We start from the raw sequence: 25,868 nt of genomic DNA, 5'->3' as shown, positions 1-25,868 counted from the left end.
TCACAGAACTAAGTGTGCACATCAACATACACTGCTGCATGAGCTTCCACTGCTTCCCTGTAAATCTCAAGCACCCTCACAAATAATGTAATTTCAGGAGTAAGATGAAGGTGTCATTTAGGTATACAACACTCGACAAGTTTGGAATGTCACCATTAGATAAAAACAATATACAAACTTATGGAATCGACTGCTGAAGACACACTAAAACAGAGTAAAAACTTCTGAAAAGGGATAATTGAAGACTTCATTGGAGAAAATGTTTTCACTTTGAAAAATGAGAAGGATCAGCTGCTTAAAATTCTGGAAGACACTGAACTGAGCTGGAAGGACCCTTTCATTCTTGTGGTTCTTAAAGGGTGGATTCTCAATCCAATCCTAATCTTGATATGACCACTGAAAAAAGAGATTATGAAGTATAACTGCAAATTACAATTTGAGCATGATGCCTAACACAAGTCATCAGACTTCACTCTTACTTTACAGCAATACTGGAAGTACATTCTGTCAGAAATGCACTGATTTGGTTTCTGGTTTTCAGTTAAAAACATAAAGCTTATTGCAAGGGGTAGATTTTGGCAAGGAAAAAAGCAAAACAGGATAAAACCAATGAGTAAAATTCAGTGACTGCAGTTCACAGCAGCTGGGGAACGAGCTCCTCTAATAGGTGTGTGAATGTCTGACACTCAGGACAGCAGAGCCCAGAACACCACACAGCCCTTGGCTTCAAATTGCTGTGTAAGAAAACTAAGTTCATCTCCCCCAATGCCGTCCTATGTTGACAGAACTGGATGAAGGTATTTTTGTGATGGGTACCAAACTGCCGTACAATAATGAAATACCATGATGCTGTAATTTCATTAGCTCTGAGAGATCTTGGGCAGTGAGGCTGCTGACTGTCAGATCACATTCAGATGAAAGTATGTACAAGTAATTATCTGAAATGTTGATTAATAGAATGAACCTGTCGTCTACCAAGGAAGTTTCACAATTACTAACAAAACAACTAAAGCAGAAGGTAATACTATTTATTATAAAAATCAAAGCAATAAATCAAGTATTTGGAAAAGAACATTTTCACTAGCCTATTATTTATACCACTGTAAGTAATCCTATTTATCTCCTGAACACAGCTGGGTAGAAGCAGATGGTAAGTTGTCAGTACCACAGGGAAACCTCCAGAATTTCTACAATGTACCTTTTGTTACTTATTTTATCCATTTCACACATCTGGTAGCCTCTATTTTGTTAATACATTATTTTTTGAATTTGTCCAAACTACTCCAGTCCATCCTTTGCACTTGTGGCAAATCTACACTCACACTTGACAATAAAGTTATGGTAATAAGATTTTAATGTTGCTGTTATCACCACCATTATTATTAAAAATCATTAATGTAGAAGGCTCAGCAAAATGGCACAGAACAGATGTCTTTTCCTGCACAAATCTCTCTGCTTCTGGCAGAGTTTTTCAAACTTATTAACAGGTCTATGTACTTTTGCAGTGAGAGAATTAACTTTTACCACTGCAGTCTGTGAAGTCTCAAGCAAATCTGAAGTAGACCACAATGATAAACCCTCAGCACATACATGGGATTTGCTCTCATCTCTGACGAAACACATTTTAATCTGTCAGGCTCACCTACCAGTCTCCTTCTACATTCCAGTTTGTAATTTTAAAAAATTGGCAACGTCTGTAGCCTTTTACAAAAAAAAAACAAACCAAAAAACACACCACATTTCAACATCTTCCTACATGTCTACTCCCCAAGTACAGACATCAGAATCACCAAGAGCTTGTGTATCAGTCTTAATGCAATGTCCATTTCTCCTAGTTTAAACCTTACTTTATACACATGTAAAAGCGTAACGCATAACACATTCATGTCCAAAAACTAAAAGCAAACTAGTAGATTCTAGTCAAACAAAAACCTTCAATCAGAAAAATAAAGGGTGCTAGAATCATGCTTCAGTTCAACATCCAAAGTAAACATGGTTGTGATTGGCATGTCTAGATGAAAGCAGCATGATATACTGCCCAGTCACGGTTGAGTTGCACTGGCTTCAGGTCTAAACAAAACTGCAGATACTATATACACTACTGAGGTGCCCTAACAAAGCTGCGAAGCAAAGAATTTGTATAGCCTTTTACACACTGCAACTGGATTTATGTCCCCCTCATAACTCCTCCTTTTCATGTGCCATTTCAATAATACATTATTATTAAAGGATTTTAGGGAAGTATCTGATGCTTTTGGTTTATTCCTGCCTCATTTGAAAGCACATTTTTTAATTTTTGTTTTGGTAAAAGACTTAACTTTTGTTTTCCTCCTGCAGAAGCCTTTGGCTCATCTGCCAGAACTCACTCTTGGAAACTGGACACTAGAAAATGCTGCAAACCGTTTTCCACAGAATTTCAGCAGATTTAGGGGAAAACAGATTCAATTTATGTACTCATACTATCTTTCTCTGACAATAATATTTTGCTTCTTCTGTAGCTTCCAAGAAAGTCCCAAGTCTACAGACCAATTCTGAATGTTTGACAAGCACAATTTGAGAAATCCTCCTGGGGAAGCAGTGATTAGAGAAGGCAACCAGCAGCTAGGAGGCCCACGCTGTATTCCCTCTTTCATTACTGATTTTTCAGGATGACCTTGTCAAGTCATTTAATGCCTTTCTGCCTGTGTTTCCCTATCTGTTCAGATAAACACCTTCATTTTGAAAACACTGTAAAATTGTTTATTATGGGAATAGCTCCTCAGATGTTAATCTGGTTCTTGGGCTGTATCATCAGATGAAAAAACACAACAGCCAAAGGATACAAATGTCAATCCAATATTCTCCAACAGATTAAACTATCGCAGTTTAAGCAATAGGCTAACCTTGTACCTGAAGGTTTTATTTCAGATGAGACAGTAGTTACACATTCCATTTTAACCTTACTCATATCAGCCAGCCAAGCCAGCACCACAAGTGCAAACCACAAAGGTAACATAAGGCAAAAGAACTGGTATAAACTTCTTTGTTCTGCTTAATTTAAGTGTGACGATTCAGTCAAACCTCATCTTGGTCAAGTACGAGTTGCTGGCAGTAGACAAAGCTCAGAACTGGGATTAAAGCTACTGGTATAGTACCCTCAAGCATGCAGATGACTTAACAGCAGCTAGTGGTCACTGGCATCCCTAAAGCCATTCAGGTCAGGAGACTCGATGCACATCTTCCCAAGCGGTAACTGGCTCTCCCATGTCCGCTCAATGACCCTGACTGGCTAATGCACATTTTTATTGCTAATGGGCCAAGATATGTACTAAAAATAGAACATTGCTGTCTCATGAGTCATTTCATCACCACTCTTTTTCTAGAGAAAGTGTAGCATTACATAATTCTAGAAGCAACCAAATAGTAGAGAGGAAGCAAAATGGGGATCACAATTTCAAGTTATTAATCCAGCTGTACAAACCTGGACTTGCTAACACGCAACACACACTGGGGGTGGGGGAATAAAAAAAAAAACAAAAAAACAAAACACCTGCTTTTTGATGTTTAATATAAATCCCACTTCAGGTACCACAAAAGTCCTATTAAAGTTCTGTTAAGTAAGCACATCACCTTGGACCCAGAAACGAAAAAGCAAATTAAAGAGTTTAGGACCGCTTTTCTATAGGGACTCAAGACATATTTAATCAGAGGAAGGATGCACGTTGACATCATGACCAGCTTCCGCAGGCTTTTCACTGATCTCAGCAACAGGCTGCAAGCAGCTATATCTCCACCTCGCTGCACTGCCCTGATGGCGCTCCCTCACCTCCACAAAATGGCGGTCGTGCGTGCCCCAGGGCCCACGGTCCTCACTCCCTTGGCACCACCGGGCTGTCCCACCACACAGCTACACCCAAAGGCTGTTGGGAGACGAGGGCGACGACAGTCACACTCCTCTCAGCGAGGTAGCAGTCACGCTCCCCTCAGAGAAGCGAGGGAGGCAACAGTCACACTCCCCTCAGCAAGGCAGTATCCACACTCCCTCAGGGATGCAGCAGACCTCAAAATGGACGAGGCACGCAGCAGCACTGAAACCAGTGCAAACCAGCGCGCTGCCTCATTGGCTCTCGTTTCCCTGCCGCCCGCTGATTGGTGAAAATTCCCCGCAGGCGCTCTCTCTCCCCTCCTATTGGCTCCTGTTTCCCGCTCAGCTGCTCGCGAGCCGCCGGCGCGATGCCTCCCCCTGAGGCGCTGCTCAGTCCCCTCAGAGCCGCCATGGCGGAGAAGGGCGGTGGCGGCAGCTGCCAGCCGGGGCAGGCCTCAGCGCCGGGCGGTGGTGGCGACACCTCCCTCCTCAGCAGCGCCACAACGTGGCTCTTGAAGCGCTACGGCCGCTTCCTACCCCCGACAGACTGCGACTATGAAGGGCAAAACACCTCCTCTTGGAAGGTGACGGGCGACGGGGGATGGGTGGGGGGTGTGTGTGTGTACTGCTTGGTTTTGCTGTGTCTGGCTCTAGGGGGGGTCTCGGAGGCCGCTGTGTGGCAAGCAGTAATAAGGGAGGCCTTTGCAGGTATCGCTTTGCAAGTCCAGAGCTAATGCAGGAATCGGGAGAGATTTTACTTCATGAACTATTAATGTAAACACATCAATGATATGATAGTGGCCCACTTTTTTTTTTTGTTCCTTCCCTCAGCAGTGATCTGTGGTATTAAAAACTATAGATCAAGTTGGAAGAGTCCAGATGGTCATTTAAAGTACTAAAATCTGTATATGGGGTTATAGTTATTAAAAAAAATTAAGTGTGCTGCCTGTCTGTGGGAGAGGAGGGCAAGTTGCATTAACAAGAGGTAAATTATACACCTGAATTCTAACACCGACCTTTGAAATCTTTTATTTTGCGCTAGAAATGGGAAATGTAGATCCTGTGCTTCCAAGGCTAGATTTTTGTTTTGTCTACCTTTTTAAAGGTTTTTGAATCAAATGAAGAATCAGGCTCTCTTATCCTCACCATTGTTGTATCTGGCCATTTCTTTATTTCCCAAGGGCGAACAGTACTGGTAAGTTTCTTATGTACAAAGCACATCTCTCCTTTCATGTTGGCATCAGTATTAACTTTGTTTCCCTTCTGAGCTTCATGTTTTCTCCCACTGAAAGGAAACTGCCAATTTTGTTTTGCTCATGGTAATTCTCATGTGCTGCTTTCTCTGTATGTTTAGCAGAATACTACTAAATGCATTATTTCATACTGAGGAAGTGTTTCTTCTGTAGTTTTCAAAATCTAGATTAAGATGTAATGCTAAGCGCTGCTGATGTTGAAAGAGACACAGGGTTTTTTTGTGATTCTTCTGCCTAAGAAAACAGGGAAAACACACCATTAAGAAACAGATAAAAATATAATTTCTTATCAGATTTAGTATATGATCCAGCTAGTTTCTTGTCAATGAACTGTTAGTATTTTGGTTTTGATAATCTGGTTTAGGAAAGGGTATGGGGTTTTTTTATGTTGGGTAATATGATCTAACATACAACTTATATTCATGGAGACAAAATAACAGCCTCAAAGTTGTGTCAACTGGTTTTTCTCTAGCCTGTACTTAACCTAAGTATGACCAGCTACTAAACCATAAGGATTTCCCAAGGAGACCAAAGAGGTTAAAAGAAGCACTCTCTCTTGGAGCTGGTTTGATACTCATGACAGAGAAGGCCTGTGCTGGAAAGTGGAATCAAGTGTGTTCCAAGCATATAGCCAATACCCGGTGGTGATAAATAGGAATTGGCTGATAAATATATTAAAAAACTATTACAAAGCACTGGAAGATGCTGCAGTATTAAGATAACAAAGACTTTTTTTTTTTTAATACAGAATGTATAAGAGAGTATGTTGTCGCTTTAAATATGTATAAACTTATAAATTAGTTTTTACTGTACCTCTTAAAAGGTCTTAAACTTACATAAATATATTGTAACTATAGGGGGACAACCAAGGATACCCTTGAATTTTTTTTGTCTGTGTGTTAAGAATGTTGAATAGATAATGAATGAGCTAACAGAGAGCTGTCAGCTGTCAGTCTGAATACCCCTCATACAAGATGTGGTATGTGACTCACATATTTAGTGAGGACAGGTTGAGTATTCTTGGTCAAGGTATAAATGGAAAGTAGAAAGTATTTTAGCAGTTGTGTTGTGTAAGAAAAAGGTATGGAGTATCCAAAATCCAAATAGTTAAAAGAAACACAGCTGAAATGAGACTTGCTGCCATCTCTTACCGAATTCTGTTTGGATTGAATTGGTGCAGAATGCACCTCTCCTGGCATTGGTCCTGTTTTCAGTATCCTGATCAGATGGCTGTAACTATTTAGTAACTAATAGACTTATGTTACTGTGTAGAATGTCCTTGAAATAACCATCTAAAGGCTAACTGAAAGTTTTAACAACTAATTAATGAGCAAAAAGGCGCAGACAAAAGCTGTAGCCCTTCAAAGACTGCATCTGGCAAAGACTGCATCTGGCAAGTAACAATGGGCAGATAAAAGTGTGCTGTTGTAAGGGATGAGTGCAGGAAGTATAAGAAAAGCTTTATGAAGACTTAGCTGAGAAAAGTACTTTCTTGCAACTCTGAGATTTAGTGGCTAGTGAAGCTTTCAGGCAGCTGCCTTGCTTGAAATGCCAGATGAGGAACTGCTGAGATCTGTCAGGTCTAAGAGACACTAAGATACTGCAGTAAGATCACAGCCTAAAAACAGTGCAGAATAGAGGTGGAACAGACATGCTTGGTAAATGTGACCAAAATAGAACACTGAAGGTTTAAAAGAAAAGAGTTGGTGGTTGTTGTTGTTGTGTTTTGGTTTTTTTTTTTTAAACAAACAACGCCCCCCCCCCCCCCCCCCCCCCCCCAACCCATGTATTTATTTTGGCAATGCTTCTATGCCAACCTTAAGGCCAAAACAAACACTGTTTTATTAAGTGTTAGAGAAAAGTTATACAAAACAGGTGTCATACGCATTTTAAAACCTCACTGTTAAATCCTTTGGGTGCAGTTCTTTGAGTGCGTGCAATTGGAATCATGCTGCAGGTGTGTTCTGTAAATACAGAATTAAACTAGTGTGTATGCCTTCTTACATTTCTCAGAGATTGGAGCAGTTGCAGTCCTCCCAACCATTCCTGTTAAACATACCTGACTAGCTGAAAAATCTAGCAAATACTCAGTCTGCTGTTTCTGAACCTGGGCAGCGTCTTCAGAACTGTATTAGGTTTTCTATTTACAAGGGATTTGGTCCAGCACATCTGGCTTAGTTTTACTGCTTAGGTTTGTTCCTTAGGCACATGCCCTCCCAGAAATGCATCCCTTTTCCCAACACTATCCAAGACTGATATGCAGCGATCAAATTCTTCCTGGGACAATCCCAGTCTCCAGGTATCTTTTCAGTCTTTGAAGAACAGTCTGTGGAATCTCTTTAGTAAAGCAGCCAGTATCATCAGCAGAAAGGTAACACACAGGAATTGTGCTGAAAAAGACAGCACAGGCAGTGATGCTGTTGGTCAGTAGCCAGTAACAGCTTACAATGCAGTAGACTCAAAACTAGCCAAAACTGCACAGGCCACTGGTAACATTTTGCAAACTCCTTCCTGAGATGCCACATAACAAAAAGTTGTGGTACTGTGCAGTCTGTGTTATTGCTGTAGAAATAATCAGACTGTAGAAATGGTTAATCTCACTTGTTCTATCTCCCTCTAGCCTCCAGCTCTCAGGAGTTGTCAGAAACCTGTCACAATATTGAAACAGGCTTTGCGCGACTAAGTACATATAGCTCTTTTGAATCTGTCACAGACCAAATCCTCTCACTGGGGGTCCGTTATAATGGACATTTTGTCACAGAGGATAATGTGCAAGTTTCTGTTCCAGAAGGAATGTATCAAGTTTGATAGAATGCCACAATTGTTGGAATGATTCAGTTTGTGGTTTTACTGTGTACGCTTACTTGTACTTGCTGGCCTAGGCTACTGAATATTTTCTTTTTATTGCCAAGGTGTTCTCCAGCACATAAATGCTGCCTTACTTACTGTCATTGAAGTTCCCTCTGATGTACTTACTGTTTCTTGCTATGTAGTTAACTGCATCCTTTAAGTTGTTGATGTCTAGTCTTTTAGAAGATCCATCTTCTAATCCCTACTTTTCAGTCCTTTTGATGTACTACAGACTCCTGGTTTTGAGGGAACTGGATAATAATTATCATAGCTTTGTACCTTGTACCTCTGCATAGGAACACAGTGAGCTACAAGGTCTGTGTCACAGGGACACCGTTTCCTTCTCAATTCGAATAGCTATATTGTATTGCTGTAAAATTTCCATGGATTAATTAAGGGATTTTTTTCCCCTCTAACAGTAATCCAAGAATGAATTGAACTGCTAACCAAATTCAAGAATTCATTCAGTGGTAAATGTTCCTAACTCTAATCATTTTTTTTTTTTTTTTTTTTTTTTTTTTTTTTTTTTACTGCAGCAGTAATGGTAGAGCAGGAACCCCCACCCCAAGAATTTTAAGATGAACATTCTAAGTAAGAGTTTTAAAAAAGAAAATTGTCATCCAACATCTGTAACGAAGAAAACTTATTAATTGGATGCTTTTAAAATGATTAAAACTGTAGTATAATAATGTATTCTTATCTCTTCTGGTTTAAAATTGGCAAGCAGTGTAGTAAAATCAGTGCATTAATAGATGAACTATCTTGGTTTGTACTTTGTTTTCTTTAGGAAGATAAAGTCAGAGTGCATCTGTTCTTCAGTGGTGTGTACATTTTACAAAAGCCAAAATGAACCATTTTAGCTGCCAGCAAGCTCTGCGTTATGCTGATAATACTGTGGGTGAATGCATTTTAAAAAGTCCAGCAAAAAAAAATCAGTGTTGCATACTGAAAAGCGTGAACTTCCAGACTTCAGCTGTTCTGTATTTCACATAGAACTTTTCTTTGTTCATTCTGCAGTGAGTAGTGATGTTAACTGAACTAATGCTTGCCTGAACTCAGTGCTGATCGGCTTCATAGTTGGTTTTCCACTAAAGTAGTATCAGTTGGCCAATATGCTAATGATAGCTCCCAATGTTTGCTCTCTTAGCAAGCATGGGTCCAACAAATACCTTTTTTTGGATGAAGGCATATTTTGTTGCATTGCCTAGTGGTTCTTGCATCAAACTTATTCATGTCAAGTGAAGATTTATGAAATACCAAAATAAATGTATTTTCTGTAAGGCACTCTCCTGTCAGTGTGAAAACAAAAGGAGGTAGATGAAATGTAGACACCAAAGAAGAGGATTCACTAAGTAAAAACTCAGTCAAAAGCTATGTACAATGTTCACTACACCATTTGCACAAAACTGAGGTAAAAGACTTGTATAGAAATGGAATTCTTTATTTCATTGGTGGTTGGATTAACATGATCCATTCTAGGAAGAACATTCAAGTGTTCCTGACTTGGTATCAAAATATTTTCTCTGTAATGGATATATTTATGTATTCTCTTAGTCCTTTTAATTTTCTTAAAGCAAGAGTCTTAAGAAACCTTTTCCTTAAAGAATGGTAGCTGTTTAGAGCCAAGTGAGACTATTGACTCTTCTATGATCCATTTCTAAGAACGACTTTTATAAAATAGCAATAAAATAGTCACACATTCCAACAACTGATTTTTTTTCCTTAGACATGCAGAAGACTACAGAGTTATTTTAATGAGCAATAAAATAGGAGAAAACATAATGAAGTCCCTTCTAGAAGTCTTTTTACTAACGGAAGTTGAAATACTACTTTCTTGCCAAAAAGAATGCTACACTTTAAACCAGGCACATTATTAAAATACCTTGTGCTGTGTGCACTGCTCTGTGTACACACCTCTGGTGAGCTGCCGTAGGTTTGAAACAATTGATTATGGTATCTGAGAATGCTCCAGAACTGCTTATTAAAGTACTTCCCTGCTACTGTAACAAATAATTGTGGACATGTTCAGTGTTTCCATCAGTTGCTCAAGGACACCAAAGTATTTATTTTAATGGCTAAATTTTGGGGGTAGGCATTCAAGATCACTTTAAACATTCTTTAATGACGCTGCCAGGGACATACTTGAAGCTATCTTAACAAGGAAATGACTGCTTTCCTTTAAAAATACAATCTACTTCTCACGATCAGCCAAATGGAATGAAGAGGAGAGTAAATGGAACTTCAGAAAATGGAACATAAAAATTCCCGATGTGTAATGCAAATCAAAGGGTGTTTTGATTTGGTTTTCTTTAAACAACGTTCTTCAGTTGGAATTAAATTACATAACATATTTTTAGGACCCGTTCTTGCTGCAGTGTTGCCTAACAGACTGCATATTTTATGGTAGAAAAACCTCATACTGTAGATAATGGAATTTTACAGGAATATCTCAACAGCATCTCTGTAAATTTCTGGCCATACTTTCAAGATACACCATGTTCTGTTTAACACAACTCTTATTTCCTTTCCCTCCTTCAAATCAACACATCATGAAAACTCTATTTTAGTGGTTTATTTGATACAATTAATTCTGGTGCTAGAATTCTTAATATACTATAAATTAAACAAATTGAAATTGTGAAGAGTACTTATTTAATAGGATAAAATTTATCTAGAGTAATTGATTTGTGACCTGATCTTTTAAAGTGTAGACTCAATGTCCTTAGTGCCTTCCTGGTCCCGTCATGACTTCTCATAAGCTAACAGTGCTTAGGATACAGTAGATTCTAACTCATTAATTAGGCAAGCATTCAGCAGACATTCTGATGTTCCTGATGCTCTCTTTGCAGTGCTAAAACTTATGCACCAGATTTTTGAGATGATATTCACAACAGTGCCTTGGGAAGATGAAGGTCCCTGTGCAATAAATAAGAACATTTGATGGAAACCTCGGGAAGTGAGCAGGTTGCTAATGCTGCTTAGTGGTAGTTGCAAAGCCAGAGGAAGGTGGTTCTTTTTATTAAAGGTCCTATGACTGCTATTTGAAAGAGCAGAAGGAATCTTAGTTTTACTGACTTATTCAGTACCACAGCCATAGTTCAAAAATTTCAGTTTTAGTTTATTTTAACATGTGCTGTTGACATGATTGTTTTGGATAAGCTGAATATCTTTCTGCATTAGCTAGCCTGTTTCTTTGATATAATGATACATTCCTGTTGTATAATGATTACATATTGCCGATTGGCAGCAGCAGAGTTTTAAGGGGTTCTGACCTTTACTTTCCTCTTGCCCCAATTCTTCTAAACCTAACTATTAGAACAGCTTTTAAAGAGTAGCGATGTGTATTAATGAAATGTATTTACCCTAGAGTTTAAGGTATTGGTCTAGGGAAGTATATATTTTGTATTGGGAATTGGAAAAGAAATTTCTTAACTTGACTTACTGATGGGATGCCCTGAAGAGCTTTAGCCAACTAAATCCATGAGCACCCAGCTCACCTCTCTAAGTCCCTGATCAAGTATACTGTTCTAAAGATTAGATTAGCAAAAAAAAATATTCAGGTTCTCATAATGAAATACCAAGGTTTGCCCTGAGTTAGGGGCTTATCTTCCCTATTCACTCCTTCAAGGGGCTGTAGTTTTCACCTATCTGGACGGAGTCTTTCTAGAAAACTGACATCTGGCAGCATGTACTCTTGCACCCTACACTTTGCACTTTGGAAAAAGACATTCACTGGTTGCTGACTCCCCTGGGCAGGCTGTCTCGGGGGGGGGGTGTTGCGTGTGTTGCGTGTGTTGCGTGTGTTGCGTGTGTCCTGTATTTGCTATGTCATTTAGCTTTCCTGCTTCTGTAGAGACAGAGCACTCTGTTTAACAAGTTCAATCCTGATGTGTTCTTTTCCACAATCAAACAAGCTTAATAGCAAGATTTAAGATCCGGCTTCTAAGAGATTGGGGGCAAAAAAAAAAATTGCATGTAGAAAGATAATGCAAAGCTTAACATCCTTTTATTCCTTATTACAGTTAGCTTGCTGTCTGTCTCCCTTGGTTCATTTTGGTTGGGGTTTTTTTTTGCCTTTCACCTCTTGCCACTTCCTATTCTATATTCTGCGGATCTATTTGAGATGGCTAATGCTTACACTAAGAGCTAAGGTACATATAGCCTGGAAAGCCCATGATTTCTGCTGTGGTGTCATCCCAACAATGTTGTATGTGACCCATTCGGATACTGACATGTAGCTTGGAAATTTTGCAGGGACAACTTTCTGCTTCCCCCACTCTACAGGTTGTCATGTTTGGGGATTATTTTTTTGGTCATGTTGATACTCTTCTCACTTCAGTTTTCAAGACGGCTCATACTGCAGGAATAAACACTATTGTATTTGGCCTTATTTAGATCTCAGAAAAAGATACCAGTAAGGCAGATTTCTACTTCTAGGTGTGTTTAAAAAAATAATAATGAAGATCTGATTGGAATTGTCTTCAAAGTTCAATTTTCACAGCTTCTAACTTCAAGAATTACATTTTTATTTTATAGTCATTAATGAAAAGAACTTCCAGGTTTTGTATAGAATAAGCAGCTTTCTAAATAAAAAAGTGTAAAACGGCAACTCGCATTCTCTTTTGGGAAGGCAATGATTTAAAAATTGGTATTTTTTCAGTTATATGCATTTGATTTATAATCTATATGTGAAGTTTCAAGCATGCGCAGTTTCTCTTGTTGTAATAACCTATTAATAACTTAATTAATAAATCCCTATCAAAGAGGTCACTATCAAAACACTTACTTGTAAAAATGTTTTCCAGTTTTGCTTAAGTTTTCTGAAAGTGCCTGTTTTGCCTGTCCTTTAGTGTTCTGTATAATACTTGGAACATAATTTACGAGCTTTTTCAGACTTACCTGCTCTCACATTCTTACTTTTACTGTCTCTTGAGATAATAGTTAATAGCAGTTTCTGAACTACAGTATTTCTGTTGCAGACTTTTATCTGATATATTAACCACATTGTGGAGATACCTGGAAATAATATTACCATTCCTTTGTTGCCAAATTAGTCACTTCTAAGAAAAAGTAAGGTGTTTTTCAGTATATATGTTGAATAATAGTAGTACCTATAATAAAAAGGTCAAAAGCATTAGTATTTGTAACAATATTCACTATCTAGGTTTGAAGCGTGGGTTTTTTTCTGAAAAGATTTCTCACTGTACCTTACATCCTAGTGTGGTGAGTAGACCCGTGGTGTGGAGTTTGAGATGGGATGACACAGTATCTGGGCAGCGCCTCTCTCTGGCTGAGGAAAACGGCGGGTTATTTAAGCCATCCCCACTGGTTTTGTGCAGTCTTGGACGACCTTGCAGGTGGGGCGCTCGGAGCAGCAGAGCATTTTATCCTTCACCAGAAAAGTGCTTTCCCCAAATCTGTTACTTCATCCTGCAAAAGCCCCGTGAGGGGTACTGAGCTAGTTTTGCTCCCCAGTTATGTCTTGGTAGCTTACCATGGGAAATGAAAGGATTAAGGAACCAACACAGGTGCCTCCCTGGAAACGGAGCATGGTCTTTGGAATTAAAGATTGCTCTGTTTTCTGGGGAATTGTACCACGATGCTGCCCAGCCTGAATCAGAATGGTGCAAGTGGGATGATGTCTGAGGCCTTTAGCTTTTCTCTTCTGCCATCTTGCTTCAGGTTTCACACAGAACCACTCTGGCAGCTATGCACTGGGATATTAATAAATACAATAAAATTCCTTTGATCTCATGCTGAACTCATCATTTCTTGCAAGTGCACATTCCCAGTCTGTGGGATACCCAGCTGACTCCTTAATCCATTCCATTATACAATGCGTACATTCATTTGGAACTGTGAACTCTGAGAATAAACTGTTTTACTTGCATTTTTTGACCCTATTATAAGTGGCAGCCAAAACTGGAGAATGTGTCTTTGTGTGTGGCATTCTGGGTCTCTGTTTGTCTTTTCAAAATATGGGTTGTAATTTAAGGGCAAAGTATATAATGTTTGTGGCAAAAAGAAAAGTTTTTCTGGTTTTCTTCCTATTGTTTATGCATAGTTCAGTTTAATTTGAAAACCATCTGTCTCATGAATGAGTGAATCCAAACTAATTGATGCAAGCCAGCAGAGCTGAACTTTTACACAGATGACATTTCTTAAATACATATTAATTTTTAGTTATGATACGGTTGCCTAAAAGCCTTGCAATCTCATGTAAAATGGGTAGTCTGTTCCTGTGTTCCTATGTTGCTTAGCACCACAGGGTTTCTAGATGATACAATAATAAAAATATTCATAAATAACATGCAATACCTTCCAACATAGTTCACAGGCCTCATCATCCAGCAGCTTTGTGAATGCTGAAATATAAAATCAGTACAAAAGTATTTCCCAATTAATGACGCACTAGATGGCTGTAAGGCTAGGCCAGCATTGTTGGCTTCTCTGCCTCATTTGAGGTGAGGTCACATCTTGCCTGCTTCTAAAATACTTGGGAAATATGTCGCTTTGTTTTCTGCTTCAGCTTAATTCCTCTCAGGGTTCTTAATCTGAGAGACTTAGATTTTTGCCAGAGATGTATGAAACTGTTTTCCTTTAATACAGTGTTGTTATAAGTATGATTCTGGAGAATGACATAGGGAGTATATGCATGATTGAATGTTAATGATGTAACTTCGAAAAGCACTGCCATTTATCTTTTCAAATTGTAAACGTTGGAGGTCTTGAGTTCCCACCCAGTTCTAGGTTGCCTTTTTGTCTATATTCCTGATTAATCTTATACTGCCATCTGGCTTTGCTCATGCTCAGTACTGCTCAGCACTGCCCACTGAATATAAAGCAGCTAAGGATGCTGCCTGCTGAAGGGGAACAGTGACCACAGCTGCTTTGTGCTCTGTATTGCTGTCAGCATGGTGGCAGCAGCAGTCTAGAGGGACTACTGCTTTTTTTTCTCTGTCAGCACGTATGTCCAGGACAGATTTAAAGTTAATTCATTATCTCTAGAAAGGCACAAATAATAGACTACAGTTTCAATATATTGCCATGCAGTTTCCAGTATCTTCCCTGTGCCTCCTGGGTGCTGGCAGAGATCCTCTCGACTTCAAGCAATCGAACAAGGGGCATATTGATGGCAGTCTTCCTTTTTGTTACTTGGAATTCACTTACCTGACTTAATATGCAAGTTTATAATTATTTCACTGTTGACAAAAAGAGAGAACTGTCATCTTATTTTGTCTTAATTCAGGCAGCCTCAAATACAAGTCTGTGCAGACTGAGGTAACATGGAAAAGCCATAAGGAACAGAGCAGACCTTAATATGGTGCAAAATCAGTCTTACTTGCTGCGTAGAATTGTGGAAAATCCAGTGGTTCCGGAGTGTACTGACAATTACTGATGTAAACAATGTAACCATAGAGTTCAGTTTGAGTGTTTCTGCAGACCTGAGTTTGTCTGCAGAGTTTTCCCTCTCCTTTTTCAGGTAGCTTCCTTGTGCCAAACCAAGTCTGTTGTATTGCTCAAGTACTGCACAGAGTTCTTCTATTTCGTTTAGCTATTCTTAGTTAGCTGTTTCTGCTTGGGTAGTATACAGTCAGCCAAAGGTACAAGAGGAAAGGAAATACTTTCTGCTTTGTTCTTCAGTTAATTAAACTTGAAGTAAATTACATTTCAGTTAATCAAATTTTGGGGTTGGAGCAGAGTAATTAGGAGTACGTAAATAAAAATTTCAAATACTGTTTTTTCCCCAGCTTGTTTTATTGCAGAAACAGGACATGTAGAAGGACGACAGCCTGGGAAACATCAAGAAAATAGTTGGTAGGAAAGTTAAACATTGGCTGCCTGTTATGATTTCTTTGAAAACAGTTATTATTTTAAGGAGACAACATTTGTTCAACCTACCTCTTACAGTGAAAGGAAAACCACTATAAAAATAGACAATATGGGGACAGCTCTTTTTAAACAAACACAGTTGGTGTGTATCAAAAAGAAGAACTATTTTAAATGAACAGAGTAAGCAGAAGTAGCTACAAGATAAAAATGGCCTAGTGAAAAAAGAATGGGGTATTAGAATTGCTCCACTAACAGTGTTTTGGGGCTTGGCAGAGGAATCAGAGGATGACCAAGTGTCAGTGGAGAAACTCCCTATGACAGGAAGCAGTAAGCATGTAAGCACAAGCAGCTGTGGTATTCAAACATGAAAATAATTTCCTAGGCTGGCTGGTTGTCCAGGATTCTGCCTGGTTGCTTATCTAGAGTGAGCAGTTCTGAACTGGCCCATACATTTTGAGAAAGTATGGATATTCCCCCCAATATAAGTAAGTTAAAAGATGTTCAACATTTACAGCTTTACATGACAGAAATAAGTCCTTGTGCTGAGATGAAACTCACCTGAAGTTAGCTTGAATTTATTTCACAAAAAATAAATATAATGCACTTGGTCTATTGCATTCCAAACAGTTAAGAACACTTACTTTCAGAATATTTGTATGAACATCAAGAATATAACCTTTCTGCAAGGGACACTTCAAATTTTTTTTCTGCTTTATATATTACAGTTCTACATACCCCATCTTTCTCTCTGTTCTGACTTGAGAGCCTACCCCCTGTCCCGTTCAGACTCATTGTGCAACCAGTTGTTTCCCTTCTTGAACACGCTGCTGGCTGTACCTCACTACTCTCACTTCAAGTCTGTTTTCCTTGCTTGCTTCCTTAGTAGATCCCTTCTAGCAACTACGGCAGCAGGAGCACAGCACAAGCTGATAAGCATCGTAGATGGATGTCACTCCACGCCTCCGCTAAAGTATTTCTTGTACACAAACAAATCGGCATTTTGTACTTTGTACAGCCATGTAATAAGACCTCTTTGCAATCCACATGCACAATTGATGCCGATTTTTTGCTGTTGCAGATGCTGCTATTCCCATGCTTTTGGCATCACGGAAGTTCTTGACTTTTGATGTAACTTTCTGCTCTGCACAACTGCGAGCTTAACTTGCTGATGCTTTTCCATTTTCAGCATTAAACAATATTTTGAACTCTGCACGGCCATGAATGTCCTCAGCCAAATTTCAAAGTAATATTTTCTACAGTGCAATTGAAAATTATATGTGAAGTGCTACTGATTATTCTAGAAGTGTTCTACCAGTGCTGCACTTTTTTCTTAGCCTACTAATCTCATCTCATTCCTCAGGCATTCTGCTCAGTATCTCCCCGCAACTTTAATGTCCATATACCAAGCTCACATTGGGCAGGTCCATTGAAAGAGGCTAGCGCAGCACACCCTGAAGGCAGGGGTGCTAAAATGCCAGATGTACAGAACAGTAAGGCTATTTCACATTTCCTTCACTACGTCAGGCATAAATTCTGACTATATAACAAACTGACCTTCTTCAGAGACTTCCTGCTATCTGGCATCAGAAAGATTTTGTTATGTGGCGGGTGGGTGCCCTCAGCATGCTGGACACAGCCTCCTGCTCCACTGCTTCAGCAGTCCAGCCGCATCACGTACTATGGCTGGAGAACACCGACTTACCAGATAAGGCGCTCTTTGCTGTTGTAAGGTCTATCATTTGCCATTTGTCCCTCTTAAGATCCAAATTCCTGTAAAAGTAGAGGACAGCTTGGTACTTCCCATCAGTCATAAAGTGAGGTCTTAGCAAGTCCTACCTTGAGGCATTTTGAGTGTGTTCAGTGCCTACAGACAGGCCAGTCACTTGCAGCATGTCTTACCTGCTGCCAGCACCTGTTTTTACAGCGCAGAGGGAAATTAGTTTCTCCTCTTGACCTCAAGTCTTTTGGGAATGATACTTGTGTGCGGCCTTACTGTGCTGGAGTCTCCCACAGGACGTGTCTAATCAGCTACGTGTCTGTGATCCAGTTTGCCTTTGATTCAATTCTTCAATCAGTTCCAGACATTCCTCTTGTAAAAGTTCAGTTTAAAATCTACATGCAACTGTCACACGGGACTACAAAGCCAGTGCCAGCACGTCAGAGTAGCAGCATCTTACTGAGGTGATTTCTTGTACCAAAATAGAACGGCAGATGGTTCCCCAGCCTGGACCGGCCCAAGATGGGTAGTAGCTCTGGCAAAAACTGCTGGCAGTCCGAGATGGACATAGCTTATGGCTCTTGACCCTTTGCACACCTATGAAAAGCAGCCTGTGTGAAAAGCCACGGTCATTGAAAGCATTAGGAGTTCAGATAAAAACAGGTAGGTGATTTGCGCCCTGCCCTTCAATCTGTTTGGGTTATTTTTCCCCCTAGACTTTGCTAACTCATGACTGTGTGGCAGTCTGTGGAAAGTACCTTGGGAGACACAGTCCATTGCCTTGAAATTTTTATATGACTTTTTCAGCTTTCAGTGTATTTTTAGAGAATGCCAAGCAGTCCCCCTTTTTTGAAGAGACTGACAGTTAATGCAGCTGGAGTGTAAGAACATCTTTATAAAGTTATCAAAGCTGCTGCTTGTTTACCTAAGCTGCATCTGGAGGAAATGCCTCTCTGGACCTTAGATAAACCAACTGCTTTCTTCAGGTTTCTTCCATTCTTCAGGTTTGCCTGCCCTCTGCTGCCCTCTCGGGCAACTTCACGGGATGCGGAAGAATTTAAAGCTCTCTGTTGCAGCAGTTTTATTAAGCATTTCATGGAGACTTTAATAACATGCACAAATATAAATGTAAAACAAATGGAGAAGTTAGAATGTACCTTGACATAGTGGTGTTACTGGAACTACAGATTCAGATATAATCCCCTAGTGGTGTAAAAATTACACGCTGGCAATCGTTTGACAGATGCAAAGGTTGATGTATGCAGATGACTAACCTTCATTAGAGATTAAATTACATCACGTAACTTCTGTGTACCTCTGAATGTTGCATGTTTGCTGTGTAAGTAGTTTGAGTTCTGCTTTCTTTCAGGAAGGCTTTTCATTAATTGATTCCTGCAAGTGGCTAAAGATAGTAAGAAGAGCAGACTGCCTGCTGCTTTGTGCACGGTCAAAGGTAACCTGAGTTGCTTTTGATATTTCTAATAGCTAACACAGTTCTGTGTAAGATTTCTTAACATTGAATAGATTTAACCAGAAGTTCTGAGATCCTGTAAACTGCCAATATAAATGAAAAGATTTTTTTCTCTAAATATTAAACAAGAATGAATTGAATCATCCTAATGTCTCTTATAACTGCTAATATTCAGGTCTTTTAGATGGCTTTCTGAGAATCAGCTACTAAAACAGCTAGACCAGTAGCTATTTTAGAGTCTATCTGCTGTGGCTAACAATTAAAAAGATAAGCAATTCTCTTACATGTACAGAAGCATGCTACCTCCGTAAGTCATACTTCACTTTGGCAAACAGAGTATCTAAAACAATTATTTAGCTATTTTGTGGCCCCTAACACGTGGCAGAGTAGCGCAGGCTGGTGATTCAGGCATTTAGTATTCCAGGCAAGGAAAGAGGCCTAGGCTTCTGCTCTTCCCCTCAGATCTCATGAAAAGTGGTTGGTTAGCCTTTAAATAATGAAATGGCACTTGCTTGTTACCAGCTTACCTACAAATCTCGGTTTTCTTGGTTCTTAGATGAACTCAGAGAAGCTTCTTACTTCTCTGCAGTGAGCACTCACCGGGATTTCCAGAAACAAAGCCTGTTTCAAAAGCAGAGGAACTCTCCCTTTTCCCTGGATAGTTTCTGGGCTTTGTTGTTTCAGCAGAAACACCTGCCTCTAGTTTAACTCTCTCTACTTAACAAGAGAATTCATTTAAGTCAGAAACAGGAATTCTAGAGAAAGATGATGAGCCCCTTGTTCAGTAACTGCTAGAGGCCAGTTTTAACTGTTTGCCCCATTCACAGAACTATTAAGGCATACAAACACCTCAAGTATTCTGAGATGTTCTGGTATTCTCCCCTGACAGGAACTGTGTCACAGACCGAGTTATAGTAATTGCAGATAATAGCAATATCCAGAATAGCTGAAAACTGTAAAAATTCCTGTTTAGTTATACTTTGATCCTTTATCTGATTTCTTTTATGGAAGATGCATAAATATTCTTTATAGGATGCTACAAACCAAACAATATAGTTTGTAGAGGGGAGAATGTCTCGCTAATTGCAAGATAAAAGCAGATGTGAGGCATAATAAACATTGTTTAAATATAAGGACTCATCTTGTTTCAGAATAAGCCTAGTCTAATGGTGGCACTAGGAACTGCATAATTATCTTAAACTGTTTTAAATTCATGGGTTATGCTTGCCTGAAACCAAAATGCCTTTGCTGTCTGATTTTTGTCAGATTCGTATAAAATGTGGAGTATCACTGAAGACTATCAAGTTGTTGGAGTAATTAGTTCTGATGAATTAGGAGATCATCAGTTTCCTTTACAGTTAATAGAACCAGTTCCCCAGCACCGTGTTAAGGGATTCTGCGACATCTCACAAGAAACAAAATCAACGTCACAATCACTTTGAGGCTTGAACAAAGCTCTGAGGGACAGTTCAGAAAAGGAGGAATATTAACATAGTCTTACATTAATTCAGTGCATCTAAATGTTTACTTACAATAAATTCTCATGACTTAAACTGGATCTAGTGGCATTGCAGTGGTCATATCCTATGGTTTCTCTACTTTAAATCCTAAATTGTAGCTGAAGTGATTCCTTAAATACTGTCAGTGTATATAGCTTTCTTGCTAACCTTCAAAAATATTTTTAAAAATTCAGGAAGCCAGCCACACTGTGTAAGGGGTTACACCTCAACCCTGCTAGACCTAAGTAAGGAAAAAGGCAAGCAGAAGCCATTTAAGCAGAGGAAAACAAGCAAGGCCTTCAAAAAACAGTTCCTGTATCTGAACACACGTGGCAACCAAGGAGCATGGGCAACAAAATATTACACTATCATTTATCTTGTACTCCTGGTTTTTTTAAGTCATGAATATTACATTTATAGTGAAACTAATCATTACTTAAGAAACATGATTTTAATAGGCCACTGTGGACTCTTAGCTAGCAGAATGAATCTCTAAACTGTATTTGGAGAAACTTAGCATTAATATACTTGAAGGAACAAGACATATAGAGAAGACACCTGTTGCAGATCACTACTGAAACTCAGCTGTACTAGTGGAAATTTTATTCAGCAAAGCACAAGCGTCTAATTCTGAAGCCGTACCGCTCAGATACACGCTTGTGTCTTATGCTCAGCTGAAAGCAACAGCTGCGTGGCTGTGACTGCCCTTTATGCAGCTCCATCTCTAGTAATCACTTATCTCACATTAGTCTTTGATGTGCCTCTATGTATAAAAACCTTTCTACATGAAACAATCTGTAGTAGCAAGACAAATGTTCTTAAAATTCTGCTAGTACATCATTTCCCACGCTGTTTTCATTGAACTTGTCCCCTGCCCCAGTGTGGGAGGAGGTGCAGATCTGACCATCTGAGTGACCTCAAGGTTCTTTAATACTTCAACTCTTATATGGTGCAGGTGTTACTGCCCAATAGTCAGTCTATGCTAAAACTTGAGATCATCTTAGCTGAATTTGAGCGTGCCCTTCCCATAAAGGAAAAAAATGTTTAATTTACAAAGTCTATTGTTTATAAACAGCAACCTTAAGTATTTCACGGTCCTTGTGAAAAAGCAGAGGGCAATACAAATTGCTCAGACTGAAAAGTGATTTGGGCATTTTAGGGGGTAACTAAACCAAGTGGTCCCTGCAAGTCTCCAAAGGAATTCAAATTAAGATGGAAGTTACCTTTCTGTCATAATGAGAACTCGCCTGTCTGGCGTATCCAGATCAGTTCTCGGTTACATGATGCTGACCCAGTTAAGTTGACATCTTGGTTAATTAAAAACTGGCCACTGGTAAAATGAGTGCTACAGTCTGGATTGCTTTGACATATTTCCCTTTAAAAGGCACTGACAAGCTTTTTTATCCTTACAACGCCCTAAAAATCAATTTATGCAACACAAGCATCTTAAAATAACATGCATGTAAACATACAGGCTATCACAAAGAGCTGACTCATCTTAGAGAGCAAAATCTTTAAAGTGAAATATGTCCTTGTACCCATGTAATCAGCAGCCTTGCAGTATGTCTAGTCATTTAAAAAAATGGTTTTGACATTGAAATCTCAGAAAGATGAAGACCTAAATAAGCTAGGTCAGTCCAAGGAAAACTTGCTTCTTTTCTAGTACTTCAACTGTTTTAAGTTTGGAATTTCAAGATCAAACTGAAAGTCCCATTAATTCACTTCCTAAACAAGAGGATTCAGCATACACCTGCCTTACATTGGCTCGATGTGCTTAGGATGAGCTTACCAGGCACAGCAGGCTCTTCAGTCACATCTTCAGTGCAGTTTGCTGAACCTCATGTACTCAGGAGACGTAAAATACAGTACCAGCCCCACAATCTACACCGAGGGGTCCAAACTATCCGGGGTATTTTTAGTATTATTTCACTATAGTAAGTAATGCATTTGAGTTTCTGACGCTCCTCATCAACTGTGTAAGCTAGTTTGAGGAACAGCAGCATTCATTTGGAATGCCAAGTGAATTTATATTCAGCTCTGCACAGCAGACCAGGTAGGCAGGTAAGGCTGGGTTTGATGCACACAGTAACATAAATCCTACATGGAACATCCCATTCCCAGAACTTTTCGTTTAGATTCCAAAGTTAACTTCTGCCTGCTTTAGTGTAATTTAATTTTTTGTCACACACAACTGTTCAGAGTTGACATATGCTTATAGGGTGCTACTTGCAGCAACAAGAACTTGATTTCCCTGCTATGAGTGTAAAAACTCTGTTGTCAGGGTGAGGTTTGTTCACTTGGCTAGACCTTGAATTAGCTGACAAGTGGCCCTGCACACTTACCATTTTCTTTTGGTGGTGGGTTTTTTTTTGTTTGTTTTTTTTTAACTGATTTTTGAACTGTAATCATAGTCTTCTGGATTACCTGCTGCTGGGAAAAATAAAGATACAGCAGGGAAAACTTGTTTCTTTGTTTTTAGATGGGTGCAGTGACACAAAAACGTATCACCTTCTTCCTAACTGTAACGAATAGGAATTTAATAAATCAAAACAGCTTGAGGGGATTCACAGTTTTTCATGTCTTTTTGGGTTTTGAGCAGAATGAATGCCGCATGTTACGTGTTCAGTTTGGTGGAGATTCAAAAGAACAGATGCTGGAACACTGCTGCAATTGCGTTCAGAAACTCACAGAGTACGTACCTGTTGAAGTAACTGATGAACAAAGCCAGAAGCTCTACCACAGTCTCAGTCAGCAGGCTAATGGTGAAAGTCAAGTGAAGGACACGGAACAAAAAGCATCAGTACTCTACATAGTAAGTAAGCTTGAACATATAGACAGAAAAATAGAAAAATAACCAGCTATTAGCATCAGACCTTCACAGCTAATAGTCAAGATTTATTGTTTGTTCTTTAAGCAGATTACTTATACTTTGGGCTTTGCTCACTTCTTGAGAAGCTAAAGCCAAGAATGAAAGGTGAGTTTGCCATGGCAGAATGCTATTGAACAGCAACAGTCGTACTGTTGGTACCAATAATGTTGTTGCTCTACAAGTTGGGCTGAAAACTTCACTCAGGAAACAGAATTGACAGCTTAGACAGTCTTTTCAGTGATGTGGCCCATGGGAAGGAAAAAAGCATGTTCCTGGCGAGCGTTCAGACATGGTATTTTTTGAAGTTACTTCCAGTCAGTAGTTTAATAGTTATCTTAGTTTAGACATGACAGTTTTAACTACAGGCTAATTATTTAATGTCTTTCATTTTTAAAGATTTGAGCAGATGTGCGTTCAGGTTCCATAAAAAGATGCCTTTTCACTGCATAAGGTAGCTGAGCACATTCTCTTCCCGGTATCTCTAAAAATGGAACTACTTCCCTTCTTGCACATACCCACACTCTGCCTGGTAACCAGCCCTTATTTGCATTTGATATTTTCTAGCCAGATGAGCCTCTACCAGATTCCTGTACAAGCCTCGGAAAAAGAAGACCTGTAACACAGCTAGCGCAGGTAAAAGAAAAAATACTAATTACTATTTAGGCCCTGTAACTGAATCTTTGGGGCACAGAGGGCAAGCTATCTCATATTCTGTAAACATCTGGTAAATGTCTTCACTGAACATCAGGATGCCATCATCTATACCAGCAAAACCACAGGATCTTGTGTAACAATCTACAGCTAGGAAATAAGCTGCAAAACCAGGTATTTGGTGGTGTAGTTACTCCGTTTGCATAAGAACAAACGACACAGAGAGCACACAAATACCCAGAGGCCACATCCAAATAAATGGCGTTGTCATTCTTGACTCTGCAGAACTGATTTCTGCAGCCAGAGCTGAAGTCTGAAACCACCGATCTTCCCTGCCCCACAGCACAAGATCCCCGATTCAGCTGGTGGCTTCACTGGGAAGCCCAGCGTAAAGCCGTATTTAAAAATAAGTCGTTTACTGTGAATTTGGGACAGCAGAAACAGATGACTGAGGAGAAAATGCCGCTCGTTCCAACCTCTGCTCTTCTGCAGTTGCATCTATGGGTCTGTCTCACCCTTTTCCCATATCCACAGGGTATGTCCCACCAGTGGTATCAGAGACAATTCCTACGCTCCCTACTAGGAATCTGCTATCCTCTAAACTCAAGGACAGCTGCTCAACACCCCTGTTCTCAGGAAGAGCTCCCTGTACTCGCCAGCCAGTGCCGAGAGTCGTAGCACACGTTATGCTGTGTGACTCCCAACAGTTCTGTTGTTACTGTCCTTGTACAACGCAGTGAGCCTGCTCCAACAAGCAGGAGTGATCGGACAAGGCAGTTTACCTTTAGCAACTGCTATTTTTCGTGACCAGTTACTGTTTTAAGGGGCAATATTAGGAAACATAAATTAACACCGCTGTAAACCCCTTCTAACCCCTGCTCTTCTGTAGTCCCTGTACAAGATGGGAGCACGATACCTGCTCTCAACCAAGCTTTCTACCAGCAAGGCCTGGTCTTTATTTGCTGTACACACTCCTCCTCGCTTAATCACCAACAAATTCCCCAGCACAAAGACTCCTTGACATCAGTAGTTTCCTACATCCTCCTCTACTTCTGCATCAGCTTAACACCGCTGCACTCTGGGCTGGGGTCTCCTGTGCCCAGGCCCACAGGCTCGCTGCAGTTTGCTCAGGGCTGAGCTGCTTCTCCCCACTTAACTTTGGAAATGCCCTTTCAGCTGGTGCCCTGGAACACTGGAGCTAGATTTCTCCGTTTCCACCACCCCAGGAAGCTAGCAGAAGCATTGGTTTTAAGCATTCTCTTGCAGATTTTTTAAAAAATATACTCAACAATGTTTAAAGGTTATTTTTTTTTTCTCCACCAGGAAGACAGCAATAGTGCAAGAGGAACCAACAATAAAATTTGTTGTTTATTTTTTCCCCTCCTCACAAGCCAAACACAGCTACAGGTTCCAGCGTGCTGGTCCAGCTGCCCTGCCCTGTCCCAGGCTCCAGCAGCAGAAGTCAGGCCTGGAGCCAACAGCACTTGGCCTCTCCCCACTGGCGCTGGCGGGACTCGGCTCAGCCTCCCATGGGCCACACCGCTACACACACCGCGTGCGTTACCTCTCACATCCAAGGTGAGTGCAACGCCTGGTTTTTTGCTTCCACAGTCTGTGCTGGAACAGCAGCCGGAGCTCCCCGCTGCCCATTGGCATTCCGCGTGGCGTGCGCAAGAGCTGGGGCCCTTCATTCGCTTATGTCTTTTGGATCAGAATTTCCCAGCTTTCGTGGAAGACGTGGAGAAGGAATTGAAAAAACTCACAGAAGGCTGAGAAACACCAGCTTATTGCCCCAGGAACAGACACTCCGGGATGCCAAGCACTAAGGATACCTCTGTGATCACACACACAGACTGTGTGTCATTAAATAGTTGAAAGAGT

At 40.0% G+C, this 25,868-nt stretch overlaps 1 protein-coding gene across 1 annotated transcript; it reads left to right on the top strand.

The window, feature by feature from the left end:
- The first annotated feature begins 4,254 nt into the window (after positions 1-4,254).
- REC114 (REC114 meiotic recombination protein) lies at positions 4,255-25,813 on the top strand. The gene is made up of 6 exons (XM_027780039.2): positions 4,255-4,428; positions 4,950-5,039; positions 18,867-18,950; positions 23,067-23,240; positions 23,901-23,969; positions 25,599-25,813. The coding sequence occupies exons 1-6, from the start codon at positions 4,255-4,257 to the stop codon at positions 25,758-25,760; spliced, it is 753 nt and encodes a 250-aa protein (XP_027635840.2). The 3' UTR covers positions 25,761-25,813.
- Positions 25,814-25,868: the final 55 nt, after the last annotated feature.

Source organism: Falco peregrinus, chromosome 1 (assembly GCF_023634155.1).
Source record: "Falco peregrinus isolate bFalPer1 chromosome 1, bFalPer1.pri, whole genome shotgun sequence".
Lineage (NCBI taxonomy): Eukaryota > Metazoa > Chordata > Aves > Falconiformes > Falconidae > Falco > Falco peregrinus.
This window is presented reverse-complemented; position numbering and strand designations above follow the sequence as displayed.

What these genes read in the sequence shown, in the direction of transcription:
- REC114 (XM_027780039.2), top strand. Translation starts at nt 4,255, where the DNA reads ATGGCGGAGAAGGGCGGTGGCGGCAGCTGCCAGCCGGGGCAGGCCTCA. An exon ending in AAAACACCTCCTCTTGGAAG is followed by an intron (nt 4,429 to 4,949) that starts GTGACGGGCGAC and finishes ACCTTTTTAAAG; the next exon opens with GTTTTTGAATCAAATGAAGA. An exon ending in AGGCTAATGGTGAAAGTCAA is followed by an intron (nt 23,241 to 23,900) that starts GTGAAGGACACG and finishes GATATTTTCTAG; the next exon opens with CCAGATGAGCCTCTACCAGA.